This window comes from Marmota marmota, unplaced genomic scaffold (genome assembly GCF_001458135.2).
Source record: "Marmota marmota marmota unplaced genomic scaffold, marMar, whole genome shotgun sequence".
Classification (NCBI taxonomy): domain Eukaryota; kingdom Metazoa; phylum Chordata; class Mammalia; order Rodentia; family Sciuridae; genus Marmota; species Marmota marmota.
In genome coordinates this window covers 20,919,201-20,932,302 of record NW_025999990.1, presented here as the reverse complement: position 1 = coordinate 20,932,302, position 13,102 = coordinate 20,919,201, and the positions used below count along the sequence as shown (strand labels likewise).

The window sequence follows — 13,102 nt, the reverse complement described above, 5'->3', positions numbered from 1 at the left end:
TTCACTAGGAACCTGATCCCTTTCCCAACCTGGGCTCCTTGATAGTGCCTGGGACAGTAAAGTCCACTTGGCCTCTTCCTCACGTGGCTCGCACCCTCTCTCTCTATTGCAGCACGTGGGAGGAGATAGGGAAGGGAAACTTAAAAAGAGACTGACCCCCCAGGAAGAGGAGGCTGCAAGGGGGAGGAGGCTGTGGGTAAAGGCCAACGGCCATCAGGTGAGTCGGCCCCAGGTAACAGATGCTCCTCTCTTTGCTTGTCATAGAGAAGACCCCAGGATGGCAAGGGCAAGAAGGATGAGGGCGAGGAGTCCGACACAGATGAGAAATGCACAATTTGTCTGTCTATGCTGGAAGATGGAGAAGACGTGAGGTAGGAGGCCCCTTTGATTCTCTCTCCCTCCTCGCACAGGCATTGGTGAGCGGCCACTGCACTGTGTCTGGGGTGAGGGTGCTTCTTTGCAGGTGCGTGTGAGTGTGCCAGGTGTGCTGTAGTGTGCTTCGGAACTGCACTGGGAGGATGGGGCATGGAATGTTCTAGATGTGTTGACGGAGGATGAGGATGCATGGAGGGAAAGTGTAGAAGAACGGTGCCACGTTTGGCCTGGGGATGGTCTGGGGCCACATCGTGGCTTTGCTTTGGGCTTCATGGAGGAGGGCCTGAGGCTCCCTTCCTAACTTAGCCATAGCCCCACTCTAGGGCAGGGCTCCTGCAAGGCTCCCTCTTTGGCAATTACCTAGTGGTCCTGGGTGTGTCTCCTGGTCCCCTCAAGATCCCTCACATCACCTCCTGCTGCAGCCGTTCCCCTCACATCACCTCCTGCTGCAGCCGTTCCCCTCACATCACCTCCTGCTGTAGCCATTCCCCTCACCCCCACGCTGGTCACCTGGCTTTCCTCCTCTCTTCCAGACGCCTACCCTGTATGCATCTCTTCCACCAACTCTGCGTGGACCAGTGGCTCGCCATGAGCAAGAAATGCCCCATCTGCCGAGTGGACATTGAGACACAACTGGGAGCTGACAGCTGAGGGAGGAGTTAGCCAGTGGACGCCCCATTTCCTTCACCAGGTCCCCCCACGGCCATAGCCCTTGCAGCCAAACTTTGCCTTCTGAGCCATTTGACGTAGAGGAGAAGCCTGCAAGCACATTTCGTGGAAAGAGGAGTTGGTGGTATCCGAGTCCGAGGGAGAGGAGGGGGTGGGGGAGGACCCACCCATCCAGAGTGGCCACTGCCCCCATCCGCCTTGCTGCACAGGAGGGAGGGAGCTGGCCGTGCCCAGAGCAGGGCGGGAGTGGGGGGCCCACGCTGTGGAGAACCCAGATGTGATCCGAGGGTACTAGCCGATAGACCGGCCCCTCAATCCTGTCCTTCGAAGGATTGTACATATACCTCTCGACCACGTAGAAACCATGTAGGGGTCTCTAGCTATTTCTGTGGATGGCAGCCGGAGCATGTTAGCTTAAGAAAAATGTCGTGTGTGGTGCTCTAGTCATCTTGTGGTGGACATGTCGCTATTGCCCAACTTGCACCAAATGTTTCTCATTGAGTTTCTTGTTTTGGTGCCTGACTGAACCAACCAACGACAGCCCCAATCTTCCCGTCTTTATGAGAGAAAGGAAAAAGGAATCAAAGGTGAAAAGAAAAAAAAAGAAAGAAAGAAAAGCCAAATCCTGTTTACGGTGAAAAAGGATGATTTTTTTTTCACCCAGTTGGGAGGTGGGAGGGGGGTTCTCGTTCTGTTGTTTTTGTTTTCTCCTTGGCTTTTGATTTTCTCATGTTTACAGTGCACGGAGTGTGGAAGGGGCATCCGGGCAGGGGAGGACTGGACAAAGAGCAGATGGGGGTCTTCGAGGGGTTTCCCAGGGGTTCAGGCCAGGTGAGGAAGGTAGAGCCCAGCAGGGGAAGGGGGGAAGTCTGTCCTGAGGGAGGGCTTTCAGTTCTAGGGCTCACCTCTCAGCCCGGCCATCCCCGCCCTCCCTGCATTCCACACTGAACCAGGGTGGACTTGACCTCCAGTTACCGCAGCCTCAGTGTTCCCCGGGACAGGGGGCCCCTGCTCACTCCAGCTTCTTTCTTTAGATTAGGCTCTTGTCCTGTCACAAAGAGGCAATGTAGCCACTGCCTCCCTATGCAAAAAATTAACCAGATGATGCAGATCAAATAGCATAGGCAATGGACACTTGACCTTGGCCAAAACGCTCCCAGCTAGCATAGCACCCAGAGCTGAGGTCCAGCACCACGGACCTGAGGAGGAACTTGAGCTTTCTTTGGGATGTTTCAAGTCCTGATCACTTCCTCAGAGATGGCCCTGGCTCTGAGACCACTTTGGCTGGGTGTGGGAGGTCCTATGTCCCTAACCTCTGGCTCCTTCTCTGAATCTTAGATAACCATGGGCAAGCCCCTTTCTTCCTCTGTGCCTCAGTTTCCTTCTCCTTCCAGTGGGGAGAAACAACAGTGTATCCCCTTTCCACTCCCTCTACCTCACCTAGATGTCCTGAGGATTAATATCTCTGTCCACCATCTTCTGCATTCTCTGTTCTCTCCTGGGAACTTCTTAGGGTTTGGGGTCGGGGGTGCCAGAAGAGACAGATCTGGAAGCTCCAAGTGACCTCCCAGTGGTCTTTGTGTATCATCCCACAATTTTTCTGAACCCCCCCCCAAAGGAACAGAGAGATAGGAGGATAGAAGACTAGAGATGGGGAAATCCATCAAATTCCAACCCAAACCCAACTCTCTATCCATATGTGGAAAACACCAGATCCATTGGAATTCTGTGACTTTCCTCTGCCCCTCCTCCTCCTCCTTCCCCGCCCCTCCCCCGTTCTCCTCATTTGCACTGCTTTCAAAGCCTCCCTCACCTCAACCCCTAGCCCACTCTCAATGCCCTCATATTAAAAAAACTAAGGGACAGGACACTCGTCACATAAATGAAGAAATTCCATGCAGTTAAGGATATTTGAATCTATGTTGCTGCTGTCAGGGGTAACTGGACCAGTGGGTGACAATGACAGGGAGACTGATTTTAGCTTGAGGTAGAACCTTCTAACACCATTGCACCATCTGGAGCAAAGGCTACTCTGGACACCCCGGGACAGAGTTGGGGAAGCAGCTCCCTAGGGATGTCACTCCAGAATCTTATCCAGACAAAGGTCTCTCCCAGCACCAATCTTCTGGTGTCCCATACAATCTCTGTTGAGTGCCTACCGGTGCAGGTGCTGGGAAAGATGAGAGCTAAGAAGACAACGTCCCTGCCTGAAGGAGCTTACAGTCGAAGACCAGACAGGACACGTCCAATAGTGCAAGAAACAGTGAAGAGTTCAAGATTCAGGGTCAGCAGTGATGGGCATTGGGTCGTCTGGGGCAGTGATTGCAGTGTGTGAAGTGTCTCCAGGACAAGGCTGGACATCCCACTGGTGGGGAAGGACACTGGAGATACTGCTTACTCATAGCCACAGGGAGTTGGGAATTTTCTCCCCTCCTCCCCAATGCCTGGGTCAAAACCAAGAATTCATCAGAAGGCGGCTCTGGAATGGAGATCACCAGGGTGGACTGGGTAGGGTAGGCGAGTCCTCTCCTGGGTCAGTCTTTTCTTCTTTCCCTGAGGCTGGTCTGGAAGGCTAGCAGGGGAAGAGAATCTGTGGGGGAACTGGGGTTGAAGTAGAGCTCATATTCCAGGTTCTAGTCCTGGCTCCTCACTGATAAACTGGTTGATGCCGGAACCCTCCTCCTGTGTTTCTCTGCACCTGTTTCCCCAGTTATGACACAGGAGAGTTGGAGTGGATGCTTGCTAGAATTTCTCCCAACACTCACATTCTATGATCCCCCAACATCAACACATCATTCAAGTCAGAGCTGTGTGCTGACTGGGCCATTGAAAAGGACTTCTGCGGGCATGAACATTCATTTCAGAGGCTGAGGGTACACACGTTGAGTAAGAGACTGGGACCTGGTCCCCTCCTCCCTCCTATTCTCTGCAGGCTCTCCAAGTGCCCCAGGCTACAGGGACTGGGCTGGGGAGGGAGTAGATCCTGAAGCTCCCTCCCCTCCCCATCTCTCTGGGATCCTTGTATCCTGCAGGTAGGGACAGGAGAGAGGGGACAGTCACTCTGAGCCCTCCTGGCTCCTGTTTCCTTAGCAGAGAAGCCAATTGGGTGAGAAGAGCAGGTGCCAGCTTCTGCTCCCTCGAGCCCCCCCAACCCCAGCTGGCCCGGGAGCCTGGGAAGAGCGGAGAGGAGGCAGGTTCAGGCCTCAGCATCTCACACCCACCACCTCCAGGAGGGAGACACCTATAGTCCTCCTGCTCAACTCAAGGGACTCAGACCCTTTCCTGACTGAGACGCATGAGTGCCTTCTGGGGCAAGAGCAGCCCCAGGGTTCAAGTTGGGCCTCCAAACCGCAGCCATGGCTGCAGCGGGTCCACCGAGGACACTAATCAATCAACCCAACGCCACGAGCCACTGGGCGCAGCAGAGGGTGGGCAGGGGCCACAGTGTCCTCCACCCAGCCAGGACCCCCGGCCCTGTCGCCCTCGCCCACCACCTGTGGCGGGACTCAGGCTCTCTTCTGCAAAGGCTCTCAGCCTCCGAGCAAGTATTCTTAACTCTTTACGCCTAACGAACAAGCACAGTTTTTTCAATGGTGAAGAAAAAGCACCAGATTTTTTTTTCCCCCTGAAGAAATCCCCAAGCCCCCCGCCCGCTGGCGGGACCAACACTCCCCGTGTGGGGCTGTAGCAACGTCTGTCAGGTCCCCTCGTGTTTCATCTCCTGCGCGCGTAGAGCAAATGCTAGAGCGATTTCAGCTGATAGAAAAACAAAAATGAAAAAAAACAAAAAAACAAAAAAAAAACATGGCACGTTGCTAGTTTACAGGGTTTTGTGAGTTTAAATGCCTTATATTTAACAATCATAATTTATGACTAACTTGTAGATATCGTGGGTTCTTATTTAATTATTTTTATAGTTGTTTTGCATTTTTAATTATAATTTATTTATTTAGAAAGGATACTAATTTTTTTTATTACTCCTATTACCTCATTTCGGCGTTGTTTTTGGGAGTGGAATGCTTTGCATGCATTGGTACGATGACAAACAACTACGAATACAAAAAAAAAAAATTAAATAAAATTCCGAGAACTTTATTTCGTCCAAACTATCAGGGTGTGTGATTGCAAGCTGTCCTACTGTGGTGCTGGCCTCTTTGGATACATTCCATACGAAATGCAAACCTTTGATTCTGTATGCTGTGACTTAGTGAAAAACTCCAATATAGTGACTGTATTTAGCACATATATAAATATAATTTGCACTCGTCAGCAGACTGGGGTAATCCTTTCACTTGCTACCCTTGGCACCCTCGCCCCGACCCCTCCACCCCTGCAATTAACCTGCTTTTCTTTCTTCCTTCCCGCTTCTTACAGCCTCAGTCCACCCAGGCTTCATCCCCTGAAGGAGGTCTCTGGGCTCTAGAAGTCACTGTCTCCACTTGGGCTCCACCTTTCTAAGGTTCCAGAATTGGAGCCCTTGGTACATTGCCAGCAGGAGTGTAAGAAAATTGAAAGTCTGACTCATTACACGAGCCTGGATAGCGGGGCCAGGAGGCTTGGGTTTTCGGATCAGCTCCATTGTGGTCTTCCCTTGACTGTGAGCCAGTCCTTGACCTCCCGAGTCAGTTTTTCTGTGCTAGGGAAGGGAGGCGAAAGGAGTGGGAATCTCTAGGATGCCTCTGATTCAGATAGAATATGACACAGATCTGGGGATGGGGGACCTATCTCGCCCTCTCAGGAAAAAAAGGAAAAGAGAAAGATGGAGGGAAGGAGAGGAAAGAAAAGGAGAAGAGAGGGAACGGATGGAGGATTTAGCCCTTAGATTTGCCCAGAACAGAGGTCCACAAAGGTTTCTGTCCTTTTAAGTGCAACATCCGGAGGGCGACAGGGAGGTAAATTAGGTGGACACATTCCTGGATATGGGACATGGCCTTTCACGAGTTTGGCAGGTCATTGGGAGAGTAAGCTAAAGTCCATGCCCTGTTAGGTTTAGGGATGTGATAGGTAGAAGTCCCAGACTCTGGTGTTGGGGGTTGGCACTCCTATCCTGTCATCTCTAGGAGCCTTTGTGACTGGGACATCACCCACCAATAACTGCCTGGGACACAGTTTGGACTGTGGTCTCTCCTCTCAGTATCTCCCCTGGGCCTGCCCCTGGACCATGGGTGTGGGCAGGAGGCTGCTAGGGAGGATAAGGGGTGGGACTCCAGTGTCACTGCCCCAGAGAGAAGTGATAGGAGGGAGGCCTGGGGAAACAATGGCATCAACAGCTGGCACAGTGCTGAGCCCAGGTGTCTTTGAGCCAAAAGGGGAGAGGAGGTCCAGGCCTCTGGGAGCAGCCTTTGAGTGGGCTGGCACCTGCCCCATGCCCTTCCTCTCTCTCTCCTCCTCCTCTTCCTTTCCAGCTTGCCTTCCCTCTTGGCTCTTGCCATCACTGCCTTTGCCTGGTGGGGACTCCCCTCCACAAGAGGCCCCATGGGGATGGATGGTGCTGACTTGGGGGAGGAAGTGGACACCTAGAGTTGCCACCCTGTCTGGTTAGGCTTGCCCAAGTGGCCAGATGGGGCATGGCCGCTAAACCCATCTTTGCTCTGGTCTGGGGACGGGAACCCTTCTTGGGGCTTCTTGCCTGCTGCTGCCCAGCTTGCCCTCGGCCTCCACCCTGGAGCCTTGCTTTGCTTGGACACAGCCTGTGGAATCCCCCATCACGCTGGTGGGTGTACGACCACCATGCTGTTGGGCCTGGCAGACACTGCCCTGGCAGGGCTCCCGGATGGGCATGCCTTACGCTGCTCTTCGGGGACCGAGTGAATAGGGCCTTGTGCCCTGGCTGGCCTGTGCCCCAATCTCAAGCCTCCCCTACCACCCCCACCCCGCTTCCACCCCTGGCAATGGATGTGGCTAATTTCTCAGCTCTGGAGCCGGCCACACCAGGGGGTGATTTGGTTGCCCCTGGTAAGTGAAAGGATTATCCTCAGTGTTGATTGTCCTTTTTTGTAATCCTCCTGCTGTTCTGTTCTGTTGTGCTGTGCAACATTTTGCTACATAGACTATTTTATAGCAGAAAGCTAGAAGAATATTTATTATGAATATTAAAGCAATAGTGCATCAATGAAAAGGCGAAGACATTAGGAATTGTGTAAATGCTTAGATTCACTTTTGGTGGATTTTTTGTACTTTATTTATAACTAATAAAAATGAACTGCATTGCTAACTACACCTTACTCGTGCGGGCTCTTTATTTCTACGCATACCCAGGTCACATCCGAAGGAAGGCTTCGCCCGAGATATGAGGTGGCATCAATGATCTGGCTCCCATCAAATTGCCAGATCCTCTTTGTCATCCCTCTTCCCCCTCTCCCCCCTCCCACTTCTTCCCCTCCCTCCCTCTTCCCCCTCCCTCCCCCCTCCCTTCCCCTTGTCCTCCTTCTTCTCCACCCCCACCCTTCCTCCTCCTTCGTGTCTCTTATCTATTTCTACCATAGTTTGGATCTGCAATGTCCTCCAAAGGCCCCTGTGCTGAAGGCTTGGTCCCCAGCTTGGTGCTATTTGGGGGTGGTGGAACCTTTGAGAAATGGGGCCATTGGGAGGAAGCTGGTCACTGGGGTGTGCCCTTGAATGGGATCTGGGGACCACAGCACTTTTTGCTTCTCAGCCACCATGAAGTGAGCCACTCCCTATGCCACACTCTCCTATCATAGTACTCTGCCTCCCCACAGGCCCCAAAGCAACAGGGCAACCAAACATGGACTGAAACCGCCAAACCTATGAGCCAAAATAACCTTTCCTCCTAAGAAGTTGATTATCTCAGGCTCTGCATCACAGTGAAGGAAAGTCACCATTAAAAATTTGTTTTAATTAGTTATACATGATAGCAGAATGCATTTCAACTTATCGTACACAAATGGAGCACAACTTTTCATTTCTCTGGTTGTACATGATGTAGAGTCACACCATTCGTGCACTCATATGTGTATCTAGGGTAATGAAATCTGTCTCATTCCACCATCTTTCCTACCCCAATGCCTCCTCTCTCTCCCTTCCCTCCCCTTTGCCCAATCCAAAGTTCCTCCATTCTTCCCATGCTCCCTGCCCCCCATTACAGATCAGCATCCCCTAATCAGAAAAAAACATTTGGCTTTTGGTTTGGGGGGATTGGCTTACTTCACTTAGCATGAGATTCTCCAACTCCATCCATTTACCTTCAAATGCCATAATTTTATTCTCTTTTAATGCTGAGTAATATTCCATTGTGTATATGTACCACTGTTTCTTTATTCATTCAACTATTGATGGGCATCTAAGTTGGGGAGAGTCACTATTTTTATCTTTTATTTATCTCTCAAAGAATCTGTCTTATGATTGTGGACCAGCCAACTAATTGACCAGTTTCCTAAGCTTTAGTTATGAATCTTCCAGGGTGTCGAGTTATCATTTTTGATCAACCTTCAAATGTAAACTCTTGCCGTTTGAACTGGAGGGCTCCTTGCTTTCTCCATAGGAGAGAGGGAACTTGACGTCAACAGTTGGTGTGGATTTTGGTTCCCTGGTAGGAGCCCAGGCTCATGAATTCTGTACGCTTCAGAGTCTGTTCTCAGTGAACTGAAAAATTGCTTTCTTTCATAAGCTGCAAACAGAACCCATATCAATGAACTTTTTTTTTAAAGCAATAGGCAGTATCTTTTTTAAAGTAGTTTTAGGTTTGTGGGAAAAAAATGAACGTAGAACATAGAGAATTTCTATTGCTGTCTCCTTACCACCCCCAGGTCACCCTATTGTTAACATCTTGCATTTATGTGATACATTTCTTATAATTGATGAGTCAATATTGATATATTACTATTAAATTCCACAATTTACAATATGTTAATGAGCCATTTAAATTCCTGGTTCATATTCAGAGAGATGAAACACAAAACTGTATAGCTTTGCATACATTTCTATCTATGTTTCTTGGGATCCATGAACCAGGTTTTTGTTGTTGTTGTTGTTTTGTTTTTCAGTACTGGGAATTGAACCAAGGCCTCATATCATCTAGGCAAATGCTCTACTATTGAGCTATACCCTCAGCCCTTTTCATCTTTTATTTTGAGGCAGGGTCTTGCTAAGTTTCCAGTGCTGGTCTTGAACTTGCGATCCTCCTACCTCAGCCTCCCAAGTCTCTGGGGTTACAGGCGTGTGCCATGGTGCCTGGGCAAGCCAGGTTTCTGAGTCCTTGCTCTCCCAGTCAGCTCCATGGGAGCGTGGGTAAAATGCTGTACTTCCCCAGAGTGTTAGTCAGCCTTTTGTCACTGTAACCAAAATACTTGACACAAACAGTTTGAAGGAGGAAAGGCTTATTTTGGTTCATGACTTCAGAGGTTCAGTCCGTGGCCAGCCAGTTCCATAGCTCTGCGCCTGAGATGAGGCAGAACATCCCGGCAGAAAAGCGAGACAGAGGAAAGCTGCTCATGGCATCTGGAAAGCAGAGGACAGGAAAGGGCCTGAGAGAAAATACACCCTGCCCAGGCGTGCCCCAGGGCCTACGTCGCCCAGTAATGCATTCAGCCATCGATGGGGGAATCCACTGAGGAGTTCCGAGTCCTCCTGATTGAATCACTTCCCAAAAGCCCTGCCTCTGAATTCAGGAGTCCTTGGGGAACATTCCAGAGCCAAACCATGACACCTGGCTTACCCATCTAGATGGTAGGCAAGGCCCAGCTCTGCAATTCTCAGGTCACTATATACGGGCTCTGCCTCTCTTAGTGTCCCTTGGTCCCTTCTCTGTGTTTACATTTACAGCCTGCGAGCAAAGGCCTGGGCTACTTTCAGGGTAGGGGACTCAGGGCGTAGCTTCTTTTTTGGGGTTTTGCACCTGCGTAGCTCATGAGAAAATCCTCAGCCTCCCTCCTCCCCCTCCCCCTTCCCACTGCACTCCCAGGAGGAAAGAAATTGCTCAGAAAACATCTGGGTTGTTTTCTGCCAGGCCCTGAGACCCCTGGTCACCATCAGGATCTCCCAAACTAAGTAGGAGAGGAATCTGTCCTCAGCTCTCCCCCAGCCCCCCCACCTGCACCCACCCAAAGCACCACCCACCACCGGAAGCACCACTCTGCTCTTCCCCATCCCCCATTCCCTGAGAAGCCTCTCCCCTCCCAGGCCTTCTGTGGCCTAGAGTTTTCTGGTCCCTATCCCTTCAGCACTCAGTCACGTGTCATATCTAGCAGCTTTAAACCGAGAAGAATGTGTCTTCACCTCCTCTTGTCCCACAGGGAGTGGCCTTCTCTCCCTACAGGGTCTTATCCCCACAACCAGCCAGGGCAGCCATTCCTTTCTCTGTTTTACACTGTGTGTTGAGCTTCCATCTTATTACCATTTGATGGAAAGCCTTGCCCTTCCTATTGGCTTCCTATTAGCTGTGTGATTTTGGGCAAATTACTTAAACTGTCTGTGCTTTGGTTTCTTCATCTATAAAATGGGAATAAATCATAGTATCTGACCCATAGGTTTTGTTTTGTTTGTTTGTTTTTAAACAATGAGGATTTCATGAATTATCTGTGTGAAGCACTTAACACGTGTCTGGAATAGACTAAGCACTATATAAATTTTACTGATGATGATGATGATGATTTATTTTTTTAAAAAAATCCCTGCCTCTGTGATCTTTCTCTTTGATCTTCTTATCCTGGCCTCCCTCTCCTTCTCTCACAGTGTTTCCAGTTCCCATTGATGTTCTCTGGCCACCTCCTATGTGGTCAGCCACCAACCATCACCTGTCCTGCTGGGGGTTAAGGGTTACAACCGAGACTTCTGGAATCATGGCTTGGAACAGTCTTTGCTGTGCTCAGCTGGGGCGGGGTGGGGGGGCCTCTGGAAGAAGGGCCACAGTGAGGTCAGAGCCTAGAAGTGTGAAACTTTCTCTCCTCCCCTTCAGAAGCTCCTCCCCACTGTCAGCTGTCCCCACCCAAATTGCTCCTTCTAAATATAGTGTTAAAATGCTCTTTCCTTTCTAAAGGGTCATTCATTTTCCAGGCCCCTGTGTCCAAAACCTTGCCCTCAGGCTTTGTCTGAGGTTAAGATCTTCCATCTGTTCCCGGCAGTCCCCTTGCTTAGGGCATTTTGAGGTGTCCATAAATGGCTGACACCTAGTTCCTTGTTCTGCAAAGAGGCTGGGGTAAAGAGATGCCTGTTCAGAATGGACACCTCGGGAACTGGGGTGCCCAGAGTACTGTCTGATCTCTTCCCTTTGGACCCCACATAATCAGATTTCAGATAGGGTGTATCTGGACTGAGGCAAGTTTACTCTTATCAAAACCTTGGATGAAAAGCTTTTCAGCCAAAGACCTGAGAAAATAGAATGGGAAGGCTTTTGTTTTTTTGTTTTTACCTATTTAAAAGCAAAAGTGTTTTTTAGACTTTGTACAATCTTTTATATGTAAACAGCTTTTGCTAATTGCAAAAAAAAAAAAAAAGTATTTTCTTTAAAGTAGACCCTCAGGTATATTTATTTGGAAATACTTTGTTAGCAGTTACTTGAAAGCAATGCAATTATGGTTCTCTTCAAATAGTCTTTAATACAGATGTGTCTCTAAATCAGGCGAGGAAAGATAGAGCTTGTCACTCAACCACTGTCCTTATAAGGAAGAACTTTCCAACAGTGTGAGCTGTGGGTACCCGGGGGGTTTGGGGAGGGAATGAGCTGCTCCTACAAGGACTGAAGGAAGAGGAAGGAGGTGGCCAGGGAGGAAGAGATCCATTTTTCCTTTGTTTCCTTCAGCATGAGCCATAGGAAGGGACCTGGGGAGAGGTGGCATTCTGGTGCACTTTCCCATCACAGAGTAGCACCAATAACCCCAGGGCCATGTTGATGGCAGGGGCCATTGGGGTGAGACAGGTTGGGGGACTGAGACTTCTTCACCTTCACCATGGTTGTTTGGAGGGTGTCCCTCTCAAGTTTGGGATTTTGGGGGTACAAATCTCTGTAGGGGCTGCAGGTAGAAAAATGTCTTTCTGCTGGGGCCAGGACTATGGTGAGAACAGTAAGGTGTCCCTGGTATAAAAGTGAAGGAGACTTTAGCTCTCAGGTTCCACATGCAGGAGCCTGAGGTTGGACATCTTCTTAAATTTTGTACCCCGGGTTTTTGCTTGCCTGACCTTCATTCCCCTGCTTACTGCCCTGTCTGGAGGAAAGGGATGTATGGAAAAGCAAAGCCCAGACCAGGGTCAGATGGAGTGAAACTGGAAGGGAAGTCCCTTTCTAGGGGCTTCTCATGGGTGTCTCTCAGTCCTTCCTCAGGATACAGGGCAGGGGAAGGGGCAGCAGCCAGGCCTGGGCATAGCAACCAGGTGAGAATAGAACAGAGCAGAGATCAGTCTTTTTCTGCCTTTCTCAGAGGGCCTTGTAAGCAATTCTCCAGCTCCTTTGGACTGTAGGCCCTCAGGCAATAAAACTTTCCTAGTGCCCCAGGAGCCCCCAAGGAAGAAGGAGGTGCCCAGTCAAAGATGCAGGCTCCAGAGTAGCACCAGTAATAACCCCAGGGCCATGTTGATGAAAGGGGCCTTTAAACTGGTGGAGATGGAATGTGGCAGGTAATGAGTTCTACAAGACTCCAGGTTCCTATCCCTTTTCTCCTTCCCACTACCATGCTCCACCCTCTCACCTCCTCCATTGCTTCTGTGTAGAAGATTGTCCCATTTGGAACTTCACAGCATGTGGAGGGATCAGAGAGGCTGTTGCAAAACCAGCTTTGCCCTCTGCCACTGTTGGTGAGTCAGAGGTCCTTTCTGGCCCCGAGTTCCACTCCCAGACACCGGAAGGCTGCACTAGCACAGGGCTTCCTAACAGCTTCTGCACAGAAGGGGCTCTTTCCCACTCTCTATTACCATCAACAGAGCTGGGTACCTTCTGGCTCTGGGAGGTTCCTCTGGAGCAAGACTAGCTTCTGGTCCCTCACTGGTACCTGACACTCTTATTGGATTCTCATTTCTTTGCATAAGTCAGCGTTACCTATTTTATTAAAAATTAGAGATGTGTTGGAGGTATATTTTCATTTATATGTTTCTGAATTTGTGGCTTTAA

General features: G+C 50.0%; 1 protein-coding gene across 1 annotated transcript in view; it reads left to right on the top strand.

Moving 5' to 3' along the window:
* Positions 1–7,263, top strand: part of Rnf165 (ring finger protein 165) — a 40,416-nt gene extending 33,153 nt beyond the window's left edge. The window contains exons 8-9 of the mRNA XM_048806586.1: positions 265–371; positions 909–7,263. Of these exons, the coding sequence (XP_048662543.1) occupies positions 265–371; positions 909–1,026 (225 nt within the window). The 3' untranslated portion in view covers positions 1,027–7,263. The remainder of the gene's footprint in view (positions 1–264; positions 372–908) is intronic.
* The last annotated feature ends 5,839 nt before the right edge of the window (positions 7,264–13,102 follow it).